The 12014-nt window shown below is 51.7% G+C and overlaps 1 protein-coding gene across 1 annotated transcript in view; it reads right to left on the bottom strand.

Annotated features, from left to right (window-relative positions):
- Positions 1–422: 422 nt before the first annotated feature.
- Positions 423–12014, bottom strand: part of Svop (SV2 related protein) — a 60325-nt gene continuing 48733 nt past the window's right edge. The window contains exons 12-16 of the mRNA XM_032886696.1: positions 9491–9598; positions 7175–7286; positions 5806–5887; positions 4432–4521; positions 423–1993 (exon numbers count right to left, since the gene is read on the bottom strand). Coding sequence (XP_032742587.1) covers positions 1787–1993; positions 4432–4521; positions 5806–5887; positions 7175–7286; positions 9491–9598 — 599 coding nt within the window. The 3' untranslated portion in view covers positions 423–1786. The remainder of the gene's footprint in view (positions 1994–4431; positions 4522–5805; positions 5888–7174; positions 7287–9490; positions 9599–12014) is intronic.

Below are 12014 nucleotides of genomic sequence, written 5' to 3'. Positions count from 1 at the left end.
GGAAAGGAGACAGACAAGGCAAAGGAGAGACTGTTTCCTTGGAGAGAGGAACTGCCCAGAAATAACTTGAGATTCAAGAAAATGTGGGTGGGTGTGGTGGTATGCAGGGGAGAAAGATCAAGAGAATAGGGCTAGCCTGGGCTATACTGTGAAAGTCTGTTTCAAATATCAATAATTAATAACAATAATAATCAATGTGGCTGTCAGAACAGGGTAGGGGGTTGGACACCAAATCATCCTCATGAAGAAGAGGCCACTTCGTCCCATTAACAGAGTTGTCTCTGCCGAACTCAAGGACCCGGATGCTGCCCGCCAGCTGGACCAACTGCTCCTCATAGAGAGGACTGACTGGGATGGAATAAGTTAGCCGACTTTCCAGTGAGCTGTCACTGATACACGGTGACCAGATTCAAACCCCGCAATGTCCGCCACCAACGTTTTAATAAGAGATGAGCGCACAACGCACATTTGGCTCCCTTGCGAGGTGTCCATCAAGCAAAAGCGGCCAGTTTCCTCTGGCCTTTGATGGGGCCTGGCCATCTCCTTCCTCCCCCTTCGTGCTTCCTTCCTGAATCTCAGAGGGTGGCTCGTGCGTTCCGGAATCTGGGAGTACACGTGGACTGCCTTCAGACCTACCTTCCTCCTGAGGCCAAGACAACAGCCTCCTGTCTCCCTCTGAGATGGGCTTTCCTGATCCTCGAGCCGGGACATCCTCCCGGGACCCGCCTCTGTAGGGCCAGCCCTGCCCTTGACAGAGGAGCAGGAGAGAAAGCAGAGGCAGAGCCGGAAGGGGCAACAGGTTCTCCGTCCCAAGACTTAATGGGCCAGCACTTGGTGCTTTGCCATGGAGATCCCTAAGCTCATGCCGCCACCTACACACAGACGAGTCTGGAAGCCTGAGGAAACCGGGACTCGCTATGTAGTGGGGCTGAGTGGGGGTGGGAGGGTAAGAGAGAGGGCCCAGAAAGGCCCTAACTGCTTCAGGGGTGACTCTGGCTTTGGTTTTGGCCCTTAGTCTCCCCTCTGCTAGGCCTCACTCTCCGATTTCCAAGTCAGGGAATGGGTTAACAATTTTCTGGGTCTGTCGCCTGGTGGGTACCTAGCTCTCCCCAGAAATATAACAGGACCCTCTGCAGCCAGAGACAGAGGCTCCAGAACGGGTCAATGGGGGATGATGCTTGGCTCAAATTCACAAGCACATTCTTCAGTCAGTTTCTACCCGGCAGGCCCTGAAGAGGCATCTAGAGGGGCCCAACCAAGGAAGCAACGGGGAGGGGGGTATCTCAGGCTCCAGAAAAGCTGCTCTAGTCGGACACTAATTAGCTTGTCTTAATTCCAAAGACATCCTGGGGCCAGGGTGCAGGAGAAACTTACTGGACAAAATGGCGGGTGTCACAGGGGTCTGGGCTGAGACTGTATCTATGGAGATCTTTGGACAGTGGCTCTCCAAGGGTATGACTGGGTAACCACGTGACATCTGCTCAGCTGGCCCTGAGCGCCCTGGGACCCTCCCACACTAGCAGCTTCCCCCATGCAGATCCACGGCGACGTACAAACCTTCCCCCACCACGGAGAACCCCCTGGAGTGAATGCAGCCCCATCTTCCTGGGGCGGGCAACCCTCGATGAACATAGGCCAAACACAGTGAAGACACAAAACCCTGTCGGTCCACTTCGCCCACTCGGGGAAAGTTCTTGATGTCGGCAGTGACCGTTAGTGGCCCAGCTGGGCTCTGCCAGCTTTCTAGGCTCCAGGCCTCAAAGACCAGCTCAACTCCCAGGGGTCACTACTCCTGAGAGCCAGAGTTCGACCTGGGGACGCCTGTGCTGTTTGTCCCTCGGCCAACCATCTCCTGGCCCCACTCCCGATGGCTGGACTCCTGCAGTGCTCGGCCTTTGGTCTCGATGGGCAGAAAGCAGGAGGCCAAGGCAGCAAGGAGGCAGCAGCCACTGTAGACAGCCAGGGTCAGGTACACGGAAGATTCCAGCATCACCTGCGGAAGGAGATGCAGGGCGATAAGAACGGCTTCTCGGAGCCGTGGGCGGGACACGTGAGCACTTCACCCCGCAGGCCAAGCTCCGGGTGTGGTGATGGGCATTTATAGTCCTTGCTCTGAGAGGCTGAAGTAGGAAGGATTGCCTGAGTTCAAGGACAGCCTGGGCTACACAGTAAAGCCCATCAGGCTTGAGATTCTGCACACCGCCAGGCATAGTGGGTACCCATCACCCCAGCATGGGGGGGAGGGTTACGGGGGTTTGCGTGGGGTGGGTGGGACTGATCCTGAGTCCAAGTTTTCACCAGACATATAGTAAGAGCCTATGCCGAAAACCCCAAACCAACTCAACAGGACTCCCAAGCCATTGCTAGGGTCTAGCCTGGGCCACACTCCCTGTCTGATGACAAATGTCAGACCACAGACAGGACAGAGCTTGGTGCTCTGTCCCCGAGGGACCGGCATGGAATGAAGACATTCTGAAGAGACACATGCTGCCCTCCCTTTGACTATCAGACTGCTTTGAGGCAAAGGTCCCGCAGAACTGGGAGTCGGGATTGGTTGTACCAGGGATCTTGTGCCAGAAGGAGGAGGAGGGGGAGCCTGGGGTGGGCCAGAAGGAGCCTGTGTTCTGGGAAGAGATGTCAGGCTTCTGAGCACAGACAGGCCACCTATCAGCTGGAGCTGATGGAGGGGACCACAGTGTGACCAGGACCACAGAGCTGTGTGAACCTCTTGCCCTCTGCTTCAACCTATATCTCACACGGGGACCCCGATGATGGACTTGGGGGGCTGCCACTCTTACGGCTTCTCTCCCCAGCAAGGCTGTGTAAATGAATCTTTGCTTTTCTCCCTCTCTGTCTTTTCACTCCGCACACTGAGGATGGCTTGTTAGGATCTGCAGGATCCAGGCTTTGGTCCTGACAAGTCCGGGGACATTAGAAATGACATAGAAGGGACAACAACGCAGAGATAGATGTCAGCACCCCGATTTGCTGAATCACCCAGAACAGTTAAATCGGTGCAGACTGGGAGCAGGCCGGTGTTTACTCGGGGTGGGTGCGACCCCTAATGGATAGAGGGACTTGGGGGACGGTAATGAGAACGCTTTAGAAGTAGACAAAGTGGGCTGCACAGCGTCATATGGTGTACGAATGCCACCAAATGATTTGTTAGAACACAGCCCCTTCCGGTGCTACTGGGAAGCCCCTTAGAGGGGCAGCTCCACACTTCAGCAGTTTCCTCCCACCCCAGCCCCGCCCAGTCCCAGCCCAGCCCCCACTCCGTGGGTGCAAATTGCTGACCACTTTCAGGGGCTGCAAGAGTTTCTTAGCTCCTGTAGACTCAGAGAGAGTCCAACCTGCACCTCTTCCTGGAAATCCGAGCTCATGTTAACTAGGCCTACTTCCTCACAGCCCAGGACCTCCTCCCTCGGAGACCCAGCTTTATCTAGCGGGACTGAAGCCGCAGACCCTCTCTGTGCTGTGTAGTCTGTCTGCCTGTGGAATTAATAAGGCCTGAAGGATACGGGACACTGGGACTTTCTTTCTTTCTTTTTTTTTTTTTTTTTTTCTCTCTCTTTTTTTTTTTCAGAGCTGGGGACCAAACCCAGGGCCTTGCGCTTGCTAGGCAAGCGCTCTACCACTGAGCTAAATCCCCAACCCCCGGAACTTTCTTTTGAGTCTATGCACTTCTCTTCTCCCACCCCAGAAATTGCTCCCCCCACCCCGTGTATGTGTGTGTTTGTGTGTGTGTGTGTGCGCGCGCGCGTGTGTGCACGAGCATCACATGTGTGGAGTCGAGAGGACAACTTATGGAGGGACTCTTTCTGCTTTGTGGTTTCCCAGGTATCCAACACAAGTCCTCTGACCTGGCAGTAAGCGTCTCTCCCTGCCGAGCCATCTTGTCTGCCCAAATCTTTCAGGCATTTAATAAAGAGACCTACTCCTTTAAAAAAACAATGAAAGCAAGAAAGCTGGATATTTAGACCCTAAACAGGAATGGGAATGTTTTGTGCCCAGAGTTACCAAATTTGGTAACTCACCCAGATCAGCCGATTCAGAACGGGCGACAGACACCTGTTCCACTGCAAACTGGTGTCTGTTGTTTGTTTTTTTTGGTTCACAGTTATCTTAGCCCCAAACTCTGCTCTCAAGTCTTCCTCTCACTTCAGCCTCCCCAAACTAGCCAGGACTGACTGCCTCAGCTACCCCACCCAGTGTATGCAAATTACTCTGGGTCCTATCTTCTGGTACCTTAAAGGCTTTCTATGCAGGGAAGACCTGAATTTTATTTCAGCATAGTCTGAGTCCCTGCCTGGTGGCTTTGGGCCTTTTATCCTGAGCCCCTCCCCTCCTTGGGTAGGTTGCTGGGAAATGTAGTCCAGTCTGTCGGCACAGCCGGCTGCTACCTGGACCTATATTTGGGGCAGCACTTGCCTGAGCTATGAATGGAGTGATGAGCGCGCCCACTCTCGCCATGCCGCTGCAGGTGCCCAGGCCCAGCGCCCTCGTCGCCGTTGGATACACCTGGAATGTCAGGGAGTTAGCCAGATGTCATGGGGAAAAAAACGCAGGAACTCCTCGCTCCTTCCCACCCGGTACCGATGGGAGTAACACCTGCCTGCAGGCAGGATGAGAGACCCGCAAAGGGGCTAGGAGGTTCCCCGGAGGCAGAGAGCATGAGGTTGCCTGTCTCATAGCCTGCTTCATGGTTTTCGCACAATTGGATTCTCCTGATTAACATTGGCGGGGGATGGGTGAGTATGGAGGGCTTGCCTGGCATGGTCGGACAGTGGGTTCTACCCCAGTATAACCAACCTCCCCCCCCAAAAGAAACCCCCAAAAACAAAACACCAACTATGTGAACTGTTCAGTAGGGGTGGATGGATACCACGTATAATACGCAACACACACTTAATTACTGATGTATTAATTGCCTAGCATATGATTGCTACTCAATACAAAATGAATAAAGGGATTAGTACTACAGTTCGCTCCTTTTCCCCCTCCCCCACTTGCTGGAGAACTTAAAGCTCTCCAAACCGAACTTGGCAATGACCTTTGAGCAACTTTGTATGTCCCGTGCGTGCGTGCGTGTGCGTGCGCGCAAGCGTGCGTACATGCCCTTAGTGGCCAGAAGAGGTTATCAGAGCCTCTGGAGCTAGAATTATAGGCAATTGTGAGCCGCCCAAAGTGGGTGCTGGGAACCAAACTCAGTTCTTCTATGCGCTCGTAACTACTAAGCCATCTCTCCAGCTCCTAGTCTGGGTTCTCAAAGTCTACACAGAAACCTACTGCTCAGCTGGGTACCAATCACCTATTTAATTAGTTCTTCATGGTCACCAATTGCCTTCTGGCTGAGGTTTAGCCAGGCTCAGAAAAAAAAAATTTTTTTCAGTACTGAGGGTCAAATCCAGGGCATTGAGCAAGAAAGGCAAACGCTTCGGCGCTGAGCTACACACTCAGTTCGCAAGCCGCAGAGGGTTGTCTCCATGAAAGTAGGATGTGAGCTGCCCTAACCCCATTCACTTTAGCTCTACACTCTTAGGCAACCTCTGGAATTCTTACACTGAGCTTAATGCTTCTATGAGCAGCAGCAACAACAAAAAGATTACAAAATAAGTGGGGATAAATGAATAAATGAGGAGACACAGGTACCCAGACCCAAGAACCATAGAAAATCTGGGCAGACAGCATCCCCACCCCCACCCCATGCCCCGCCTCCCACCCCATGCCCCGCCTCCCTCCCCACGCCCCGCCTTCTACTCTTCATCCCCCTACCCCCATCCCACTCTCAGGCACCTCTCCTACCTCAGGCGTGTAAACGTAGGCTGCTTGGAAGCCTCCAGAAATAAACGCTCTTGCAATGAACAGTAAGAGGGTTAGCACATTTCTGGGGAGGAGAAAACAGCAGGAGAGAGGGGGCTTTTGTTTTGTGTCTGATTCTCCCTGCACCATCCCACCTTCCCTAGAACTGACATCCGAATCTGCAGAGATCCCCTGCCAAGCGCCCATCACATCTGCATAGCACCCCAGAGTGCTGACAGTGAAGATGGCTCTTATAGAACGCTGGTCTCCATCCGGCACCCCCGCTGACAGACAGGAATGCCCTTGCAGCTGGGGTGAGAGTTGGGGGAACGGGTCTGAACGGCTGTAGTCCCCAGCTGAGCCTCAGCCATAGAGCATGTACTTAACATGTGTGAGGCCATGGGGTTGGGGATTTAGCTCAGTGGTAGAGCGCTTGCCACGCAAGCGCAAGGCCCTGGGTTCGGTCCCCAGCTCCTACAAAAAAAAAAAAAAAGAAAGAAAGAAAAAAGAAAAAAAAAAAAGAAAAAAGGAAAAAAAAAAACATGTGTGAGGCCTTGGGTCCTTGGCTGAGGCTCAGCCAAGCCTTGGGTTCTAGCAGGGCTGTATTTGGCATTTTTAGGCCACTCCAGATCCCCAACCCTCGGCTCTACTGTTCCTCTTGATAACCCAGAACACCAACCCTTCACTCTAAGTTCCGTCTTTCCCCCCACAAGTGGCCAACTGATTCCCAAACGGGATTGATCTGGGATTCCTCTGGGGTCAGGTATATATTCAAAGGTTCTTAGGAGTTGGAAAACTAAAGAAATGAGTCTTTGTAACAGGTTTTTTGAAACAAGGTATCTTTCCATCAAACAAATCATCTTTAACACAACTTCTGTGGCCAGGCTTGTACTGGAATTCTTACACTGAGCTTAAAGCTTGTGTGTAGTCACTGTGTGATGGTTTGAGTAAGAATGGCCCTCATAGGCTCCTATATTCAAATGCTTAGTCATTGGGGAGTGGCACTACTTGAGAAGGATTGGGAGGTGTGGCCTTGATGGAGGAAATGTGTCACCGGGGGTGGGATTTGAGGTTTCCACCGTGCAGGCAAAGCCCAGTCTTGCTCTCTCTTCCTGCTGCCAGTAGATGGGATGTAGAACTCTCAGCTCCTTCTCCAGGGCAACTGCCTGCCACCATGCTTCCCGCCATGATGATTATGGACTGAACCTCGAAAACTGTAAGCCAGCCCCAGTTAAACGTTAACCTTGAGGTTCTTAAAGAAACAAAGACCCATGGTCCCTTGCTGCCCTGGCAGAGGCTTTGGCCTTGAGCCTGGCCGTCTGGCCCCCTTACTTAGTTCTGGTGAGGGTCTGGGGGTCCTCCTGACACTCACCTTCCAATGCAGATGAACAGCAGGAGGCTGCAGAGGGAAAAGATGATGAAACACAGAGCCATGGTCTTCTTGCGGCCCAGGCGGTCGATGACCCACAGAGTCACAAGGACACCTGCCAGGAGAGCGCGACAAGGTAGGCGGCTTCTCAGCTGGTTCCTGATGACCCGCCCCATGCCATCCTCTGCCCCTGAGAGTGGACCAGCCCAGCGAATCCATGAGCTCCAGATGCTGGCCTAGCTTAGCTTTCAGGCTGAAGGTTGGCATCCGCTCAACCGGGCAGCAGAATGCCGCGGCTGGGACTCATGCCTCATTGGATCTAAGCCCCCTTGTTAATACGGAGTTGCCTTGTAACCCGGAGCTGGTCTTCCCTGAGCCTCTGTTTCTTTATCTATGTACGGGACTCGTAAAATGGTGCACCCTATTTCCATAGAGGCAGCACAGCATAGAGCTTTCAATTAGTATACCATATAGTATATTATTACTATATAATCATAATTCTATTTTGAGAATATACTTATATATCTATTATTCATCAAAAGGTCTTCTAAACTAAATACCACCGGATGCCTTTGATTCCAGCATTTGGGATGTGGAGGTAGGAAGATCTCTGTGACTTTGAGGCTAGCCTGGTTTACATAGTGTGTTTCAGGGTAGCCAAGGCTACATAGTGGCTACCCGGTCTCAAAAAATTAGAAGTTAGGCAGGTGGTGGCACATGCCTTGAATCCTGGCACTCGGGAGGCAGAGTTCTGGTGGATCTCTGTGAGTTTGAGACCAGCCTACCTGGCAGAGTGAGTTCCAGGATAGCCAAGGTTACACAGAGAAACCCTGTCTCAGAAATTAACTAATTTAATTAATTAATTAAAAATAATTAAATGCTAGCAAAGCCCCATTCTTCACATTTATTTAATTATTGCTTATTGTGTGTCAGGGTCTATTCTAGGAAGGTGATGGGTGTTCCGAACAAAACCAAACAAACGCAAACATAACAAGAAGTGAAAAGAGTCAACATTTCCCAGCAGTCACATCACGGAAAGCTAAAACCTCCGAGTCGGAACTCTCCCTTCCTAATGTTATTGAGGGAGACGTTTTAGAATGGCTGTCGGTGTGGGGCATGGTTCTGAGCTCTGCCAGCAATGGGACACTCAGTGTCTTAGGCAAACTCTTACATCGCTCTGGGACCAGGGTATAAGTCCAAGGCGCTGTCTGTGAAGGTGACCCAGGCAAGATGGTGCACTGAGGACTCTGCAGGCTCCTCCACTCTGGCTGAGCAGAATATAGTGATTGTGGAAAAATGGGAAGTGGCGGGCGGGCGGTGAGCCTGAGCGATGTTAGGCTACCTATAGTTCCTTTTAATAGCATTGGTTCAGCATGGGATCTGAAATTGTCCTTCTTGGATGGTGAGGGAGGGAGGAGGAGGGAGGTTGGAAAGAAGAAGGAGGGAGGGAGGGAGGGAAGGAGGAGGCAGGGAAGAGGGAGTGGGAGGGAGGGAGGGTGTTTAAGTTTGGAAGTTTGATGCCCCTCCTCACATACTCGGTGTTTTGAGGGGAGGGTCCTCCATGGCTCCAACTCTGTACAACGCCTCAGCGGCTCTTTTGTTCTAGGCTACCATTCCAGAATTGTTTATACAACAGCTTTTGAGAGCAAGGACACTGTCCCCTCAGGAACAATGACAGAGGACCTGGCAGCCAGTTATAAAGTCCTGTGTTTCTTAAGCTTGAGGTTCCTCTGTACTGTGGTTTGAACATGTTTTGAGGGATCCCCTAGGAATCATGTGGCTGGGAGCTTAGCCCTCAGTGTACTGATGTTAAGATGGATGGTGGCTATGGCCCCTGTCTCTCTGGCTTCTTGTCTCTCCTTCCATGGGCCCTCTCTACAGTGCTACCATCCTCTAGGAGGTTCTGACCAGAGCTGAGCTGATGCTGGCTTCAGAACTGAGCACTAAATCCACTTCTTTGTAAAGTATCTAACCTCCGGCATTTTGTTACAGTAACAGAGTAGAGTGCCCCCCCACCCCCACAGATCTTCCAGCTGGGTCTTCCTTATCCTGGGTGCCGACTGGGCCAGTAGGACCTGACATTATTATGACCCTTGCTACAGTGTAGCTGCAGTAAGGCTCTGTGCACTGCATTAGTCTTGCAACTCTTGCTGCTTACACCCACAGCCCAGGAGTCTTGCTCTTTGAACAGAATGTTTGACCTAGCCAGCCTAACTGGTTAGCCTGCAGGCAGAGTCCTACCCCCAGGCCTCCACTGATTTTTGTAGCGTATAGAATGGGACCTATTTATTTTGGCAGGTTTCTCTGCCCCAGCCTCACCTGGGAACTCAGACAGGGTGGTCCACAGCAGGTCCATGTAATCCTCTTTGCTGAGGTACTCACAAGCCAGGCTGCATTTGGCTTCCACCGCCTTCTTCCGGCTGGAGACTAGAGTGGGGAGAGAGGGGTAGGAATAGTCGGCCACATAGTTCTACACTGCAGTTTGCTGTATCCCATCCCTTCTTGCCTGTGAACAGTGGGCTGGGTAACCAACCGTAAAATCTACAGTCTCCAGGGCTTGGGAGTTGCGGTGCTGTGGTTTGGCTCTGTGACACCACAGAAAGAGCTGGGGAAACTGACAGGCTCAGGGGTGAACCCCGAGCAGAAGACAGAGCACTAGCTTGATCTCTCTGAACCCTGCTTCTGCCCGCTAGTGAGTTTTTATGCATTTTCTCCTATTTTGAGGTAGGCTGTGTCAGCATAGAGAGCTGAGGTGGACTGCCTAGCGGCTATGCAATCACAGGGTTGTGTTACGTCAGACCCTCCTAACACAGGCAGGATGCACTTACCGGTAACTACTGATTTCTGTCACATGATGATGAACCCTGTGTAATTAGCATCTCCAAATTGCCTGCTCCCACCATACCACAAAGTGTCCGGGGAAATCCCACAGAAAGACAGAGACGCTATTAAAAGCCTCTTCCAGGGAGTCTTGACCAGGTCCTGGGATTCTTATCCTTCCCCTCCCCAGACCGCAACATCCGAACAAGCCTCCCCACTAAAGTTTACCCATAAAACGAGAATCCAGAAGTCCACCTGCGTGGCTGTGGCGCTATGTCTATTGAGAACCCACGCCCACCCTGCAGGATGTGCCTGTGTCCCTGATGTATTTCAATTCCCACGTCCAGAGGAAGCATCCTGAAATACTGCACCACACTAACAAAATCCAGACTTTACCAGGCCTCTGAAAAGGGCTCCTAGGCTGCCGCCCCTCTATGCAGCCTGTCACTGGACCCCCACTGTTTATCCCAGGAAATCTCTAGCGGGATGAAGGGAACATTTCCTTACAACTGATGCATAAAAAATTATCTACATGTATTCACACAAATGCACCCCCCACACACACACACGCGCGCGCGCGCTCTCCCTCCTCTCCCCCCACCCCCGTGTCACACACACACACACTTGCATCTCTTATATAGGATTGCTTTCTTGCTAGGCTACACCAGAATTGTGTAGCCCTCAAAGCTGGAAACATTTAATGTATGGCTCTTGACAGAAGAAGCCAGTCAACCTCTGCCTTCTGACAGTGCAGTGGGTCCTCTGATTGGCTCAAATGTCCACTGCCTGAGGACTGTCCCCTCTGTCCCTCTGCTCAGTCAGTTACCCCACACACCCACCTCCAACCAGATCTGCAACTGGGTGCTTCTGCAGGGCTTAGCTTAGCCACTTATTAACAGACCAGGTAGCACGGACAGTACCATCTCTTTGAATTCTTACAGCAGTAAGAACTTTCGTGAGTATATGCTTGAATGAATTGTGCAGGATATTGAGCCCAGGCCTCATGTCTGCTAAGTGCATGCCTTACCACTGGGGTCTGTTCCCATCACCCAGAGTATAAAACTACTGTCTACAAGCCCTTAGGCTTTACATGCGAGGGTGAATGGGCAAACCCTGGAGAAACTTCGTCCTTTTATCCTACACCTTGACTTCAGTAACCGAATTCCCGTGTTGCCTTCAAAACAGAACCCCAACCAGAAGGCTGAACGCCGGTGTGCTGCACATCTTCAGTTTGTCAGGTGATCCCTGCCTCGCACTGCAAACCCTCTGGGGAGCTTTTAAACCTGACTAATGTGTGGGCCTCACCCATGCTGACTGAATTGGTCTGGAGAAGGTTTAAATGGCGCTGGCGCTGTGTCAAAGTTCCCAGGTGGGAGGGTGTGGACGGGCAGTAGAGCCCTTGTCTGGCTTGGGGTTTGGGTGGAGGCTCTGGGTTCCACCCTGAGTGGGGAATTCCCTGCCCCACAGGGTGGAGATACGCGCTCCGGCTGACTCATTCTCACAGGCAAAAGACACATCAACCCCTGCCCCGGTTCACATGCATGAACCGTGCTTTTGGGGGCAAGGGGACTTGGGAAGATTATTTTGGCTGTGTGCAATAACTTGCCTTTAAAGCTATTAGTGAAAAATGAATCAGGAGACCCCAAGGCTAGGATAAGATAGCCCAGTGTTTGGGGATCTTCTGTAGACAAGCTCCAGGCTGCTGAGTTTCTGACCAACCAGAAGCCGTGGCTCCCAGGAGGGGTTCCAGGACGCTCTGTTAATCTATCTGCGCTATGGGTCCTTTCCTGTCACACTTGTGTGAGGTTGGTACTCATGTCCCCCAGGAACTGCTGGTCCCCAGAGCTAAGTGACAGTATGTAACCTGGGGGATTTATGGAAACATAATGCATTCAGTTTTGTAGAATGAGGTTTCTCCAATTCTATAACTGCTCTTTCTCTCATTCTGTAAGTTTTCTGTTGTTTTGGGTTTTTTTGTTTTTGTTGTTTGTTTGTTTTTGAGACAGAGTTTCTCTGTGTGGCT

This window comes from Rattus rattus, chromosome 16 (genome assembly GCF_011064425.1).
Source record: "Rattus rattus isolate New Zealand chromosome 16, Rrattus_CSIRO_v1, whole genome shotgun sequence".
Classification (NCBI taxonomy): domain Eukaryota; kingdom Metazoa; phylum Chordata; class Mammalia; order Rodentia; family Muridae; genus Rattus; species Rattus rattus.
The sequence above is the reverse complement of the archived record's forward strand: the minus strand, read 5'-3'. Positions and strand labels throughout refer to the sequence as shown.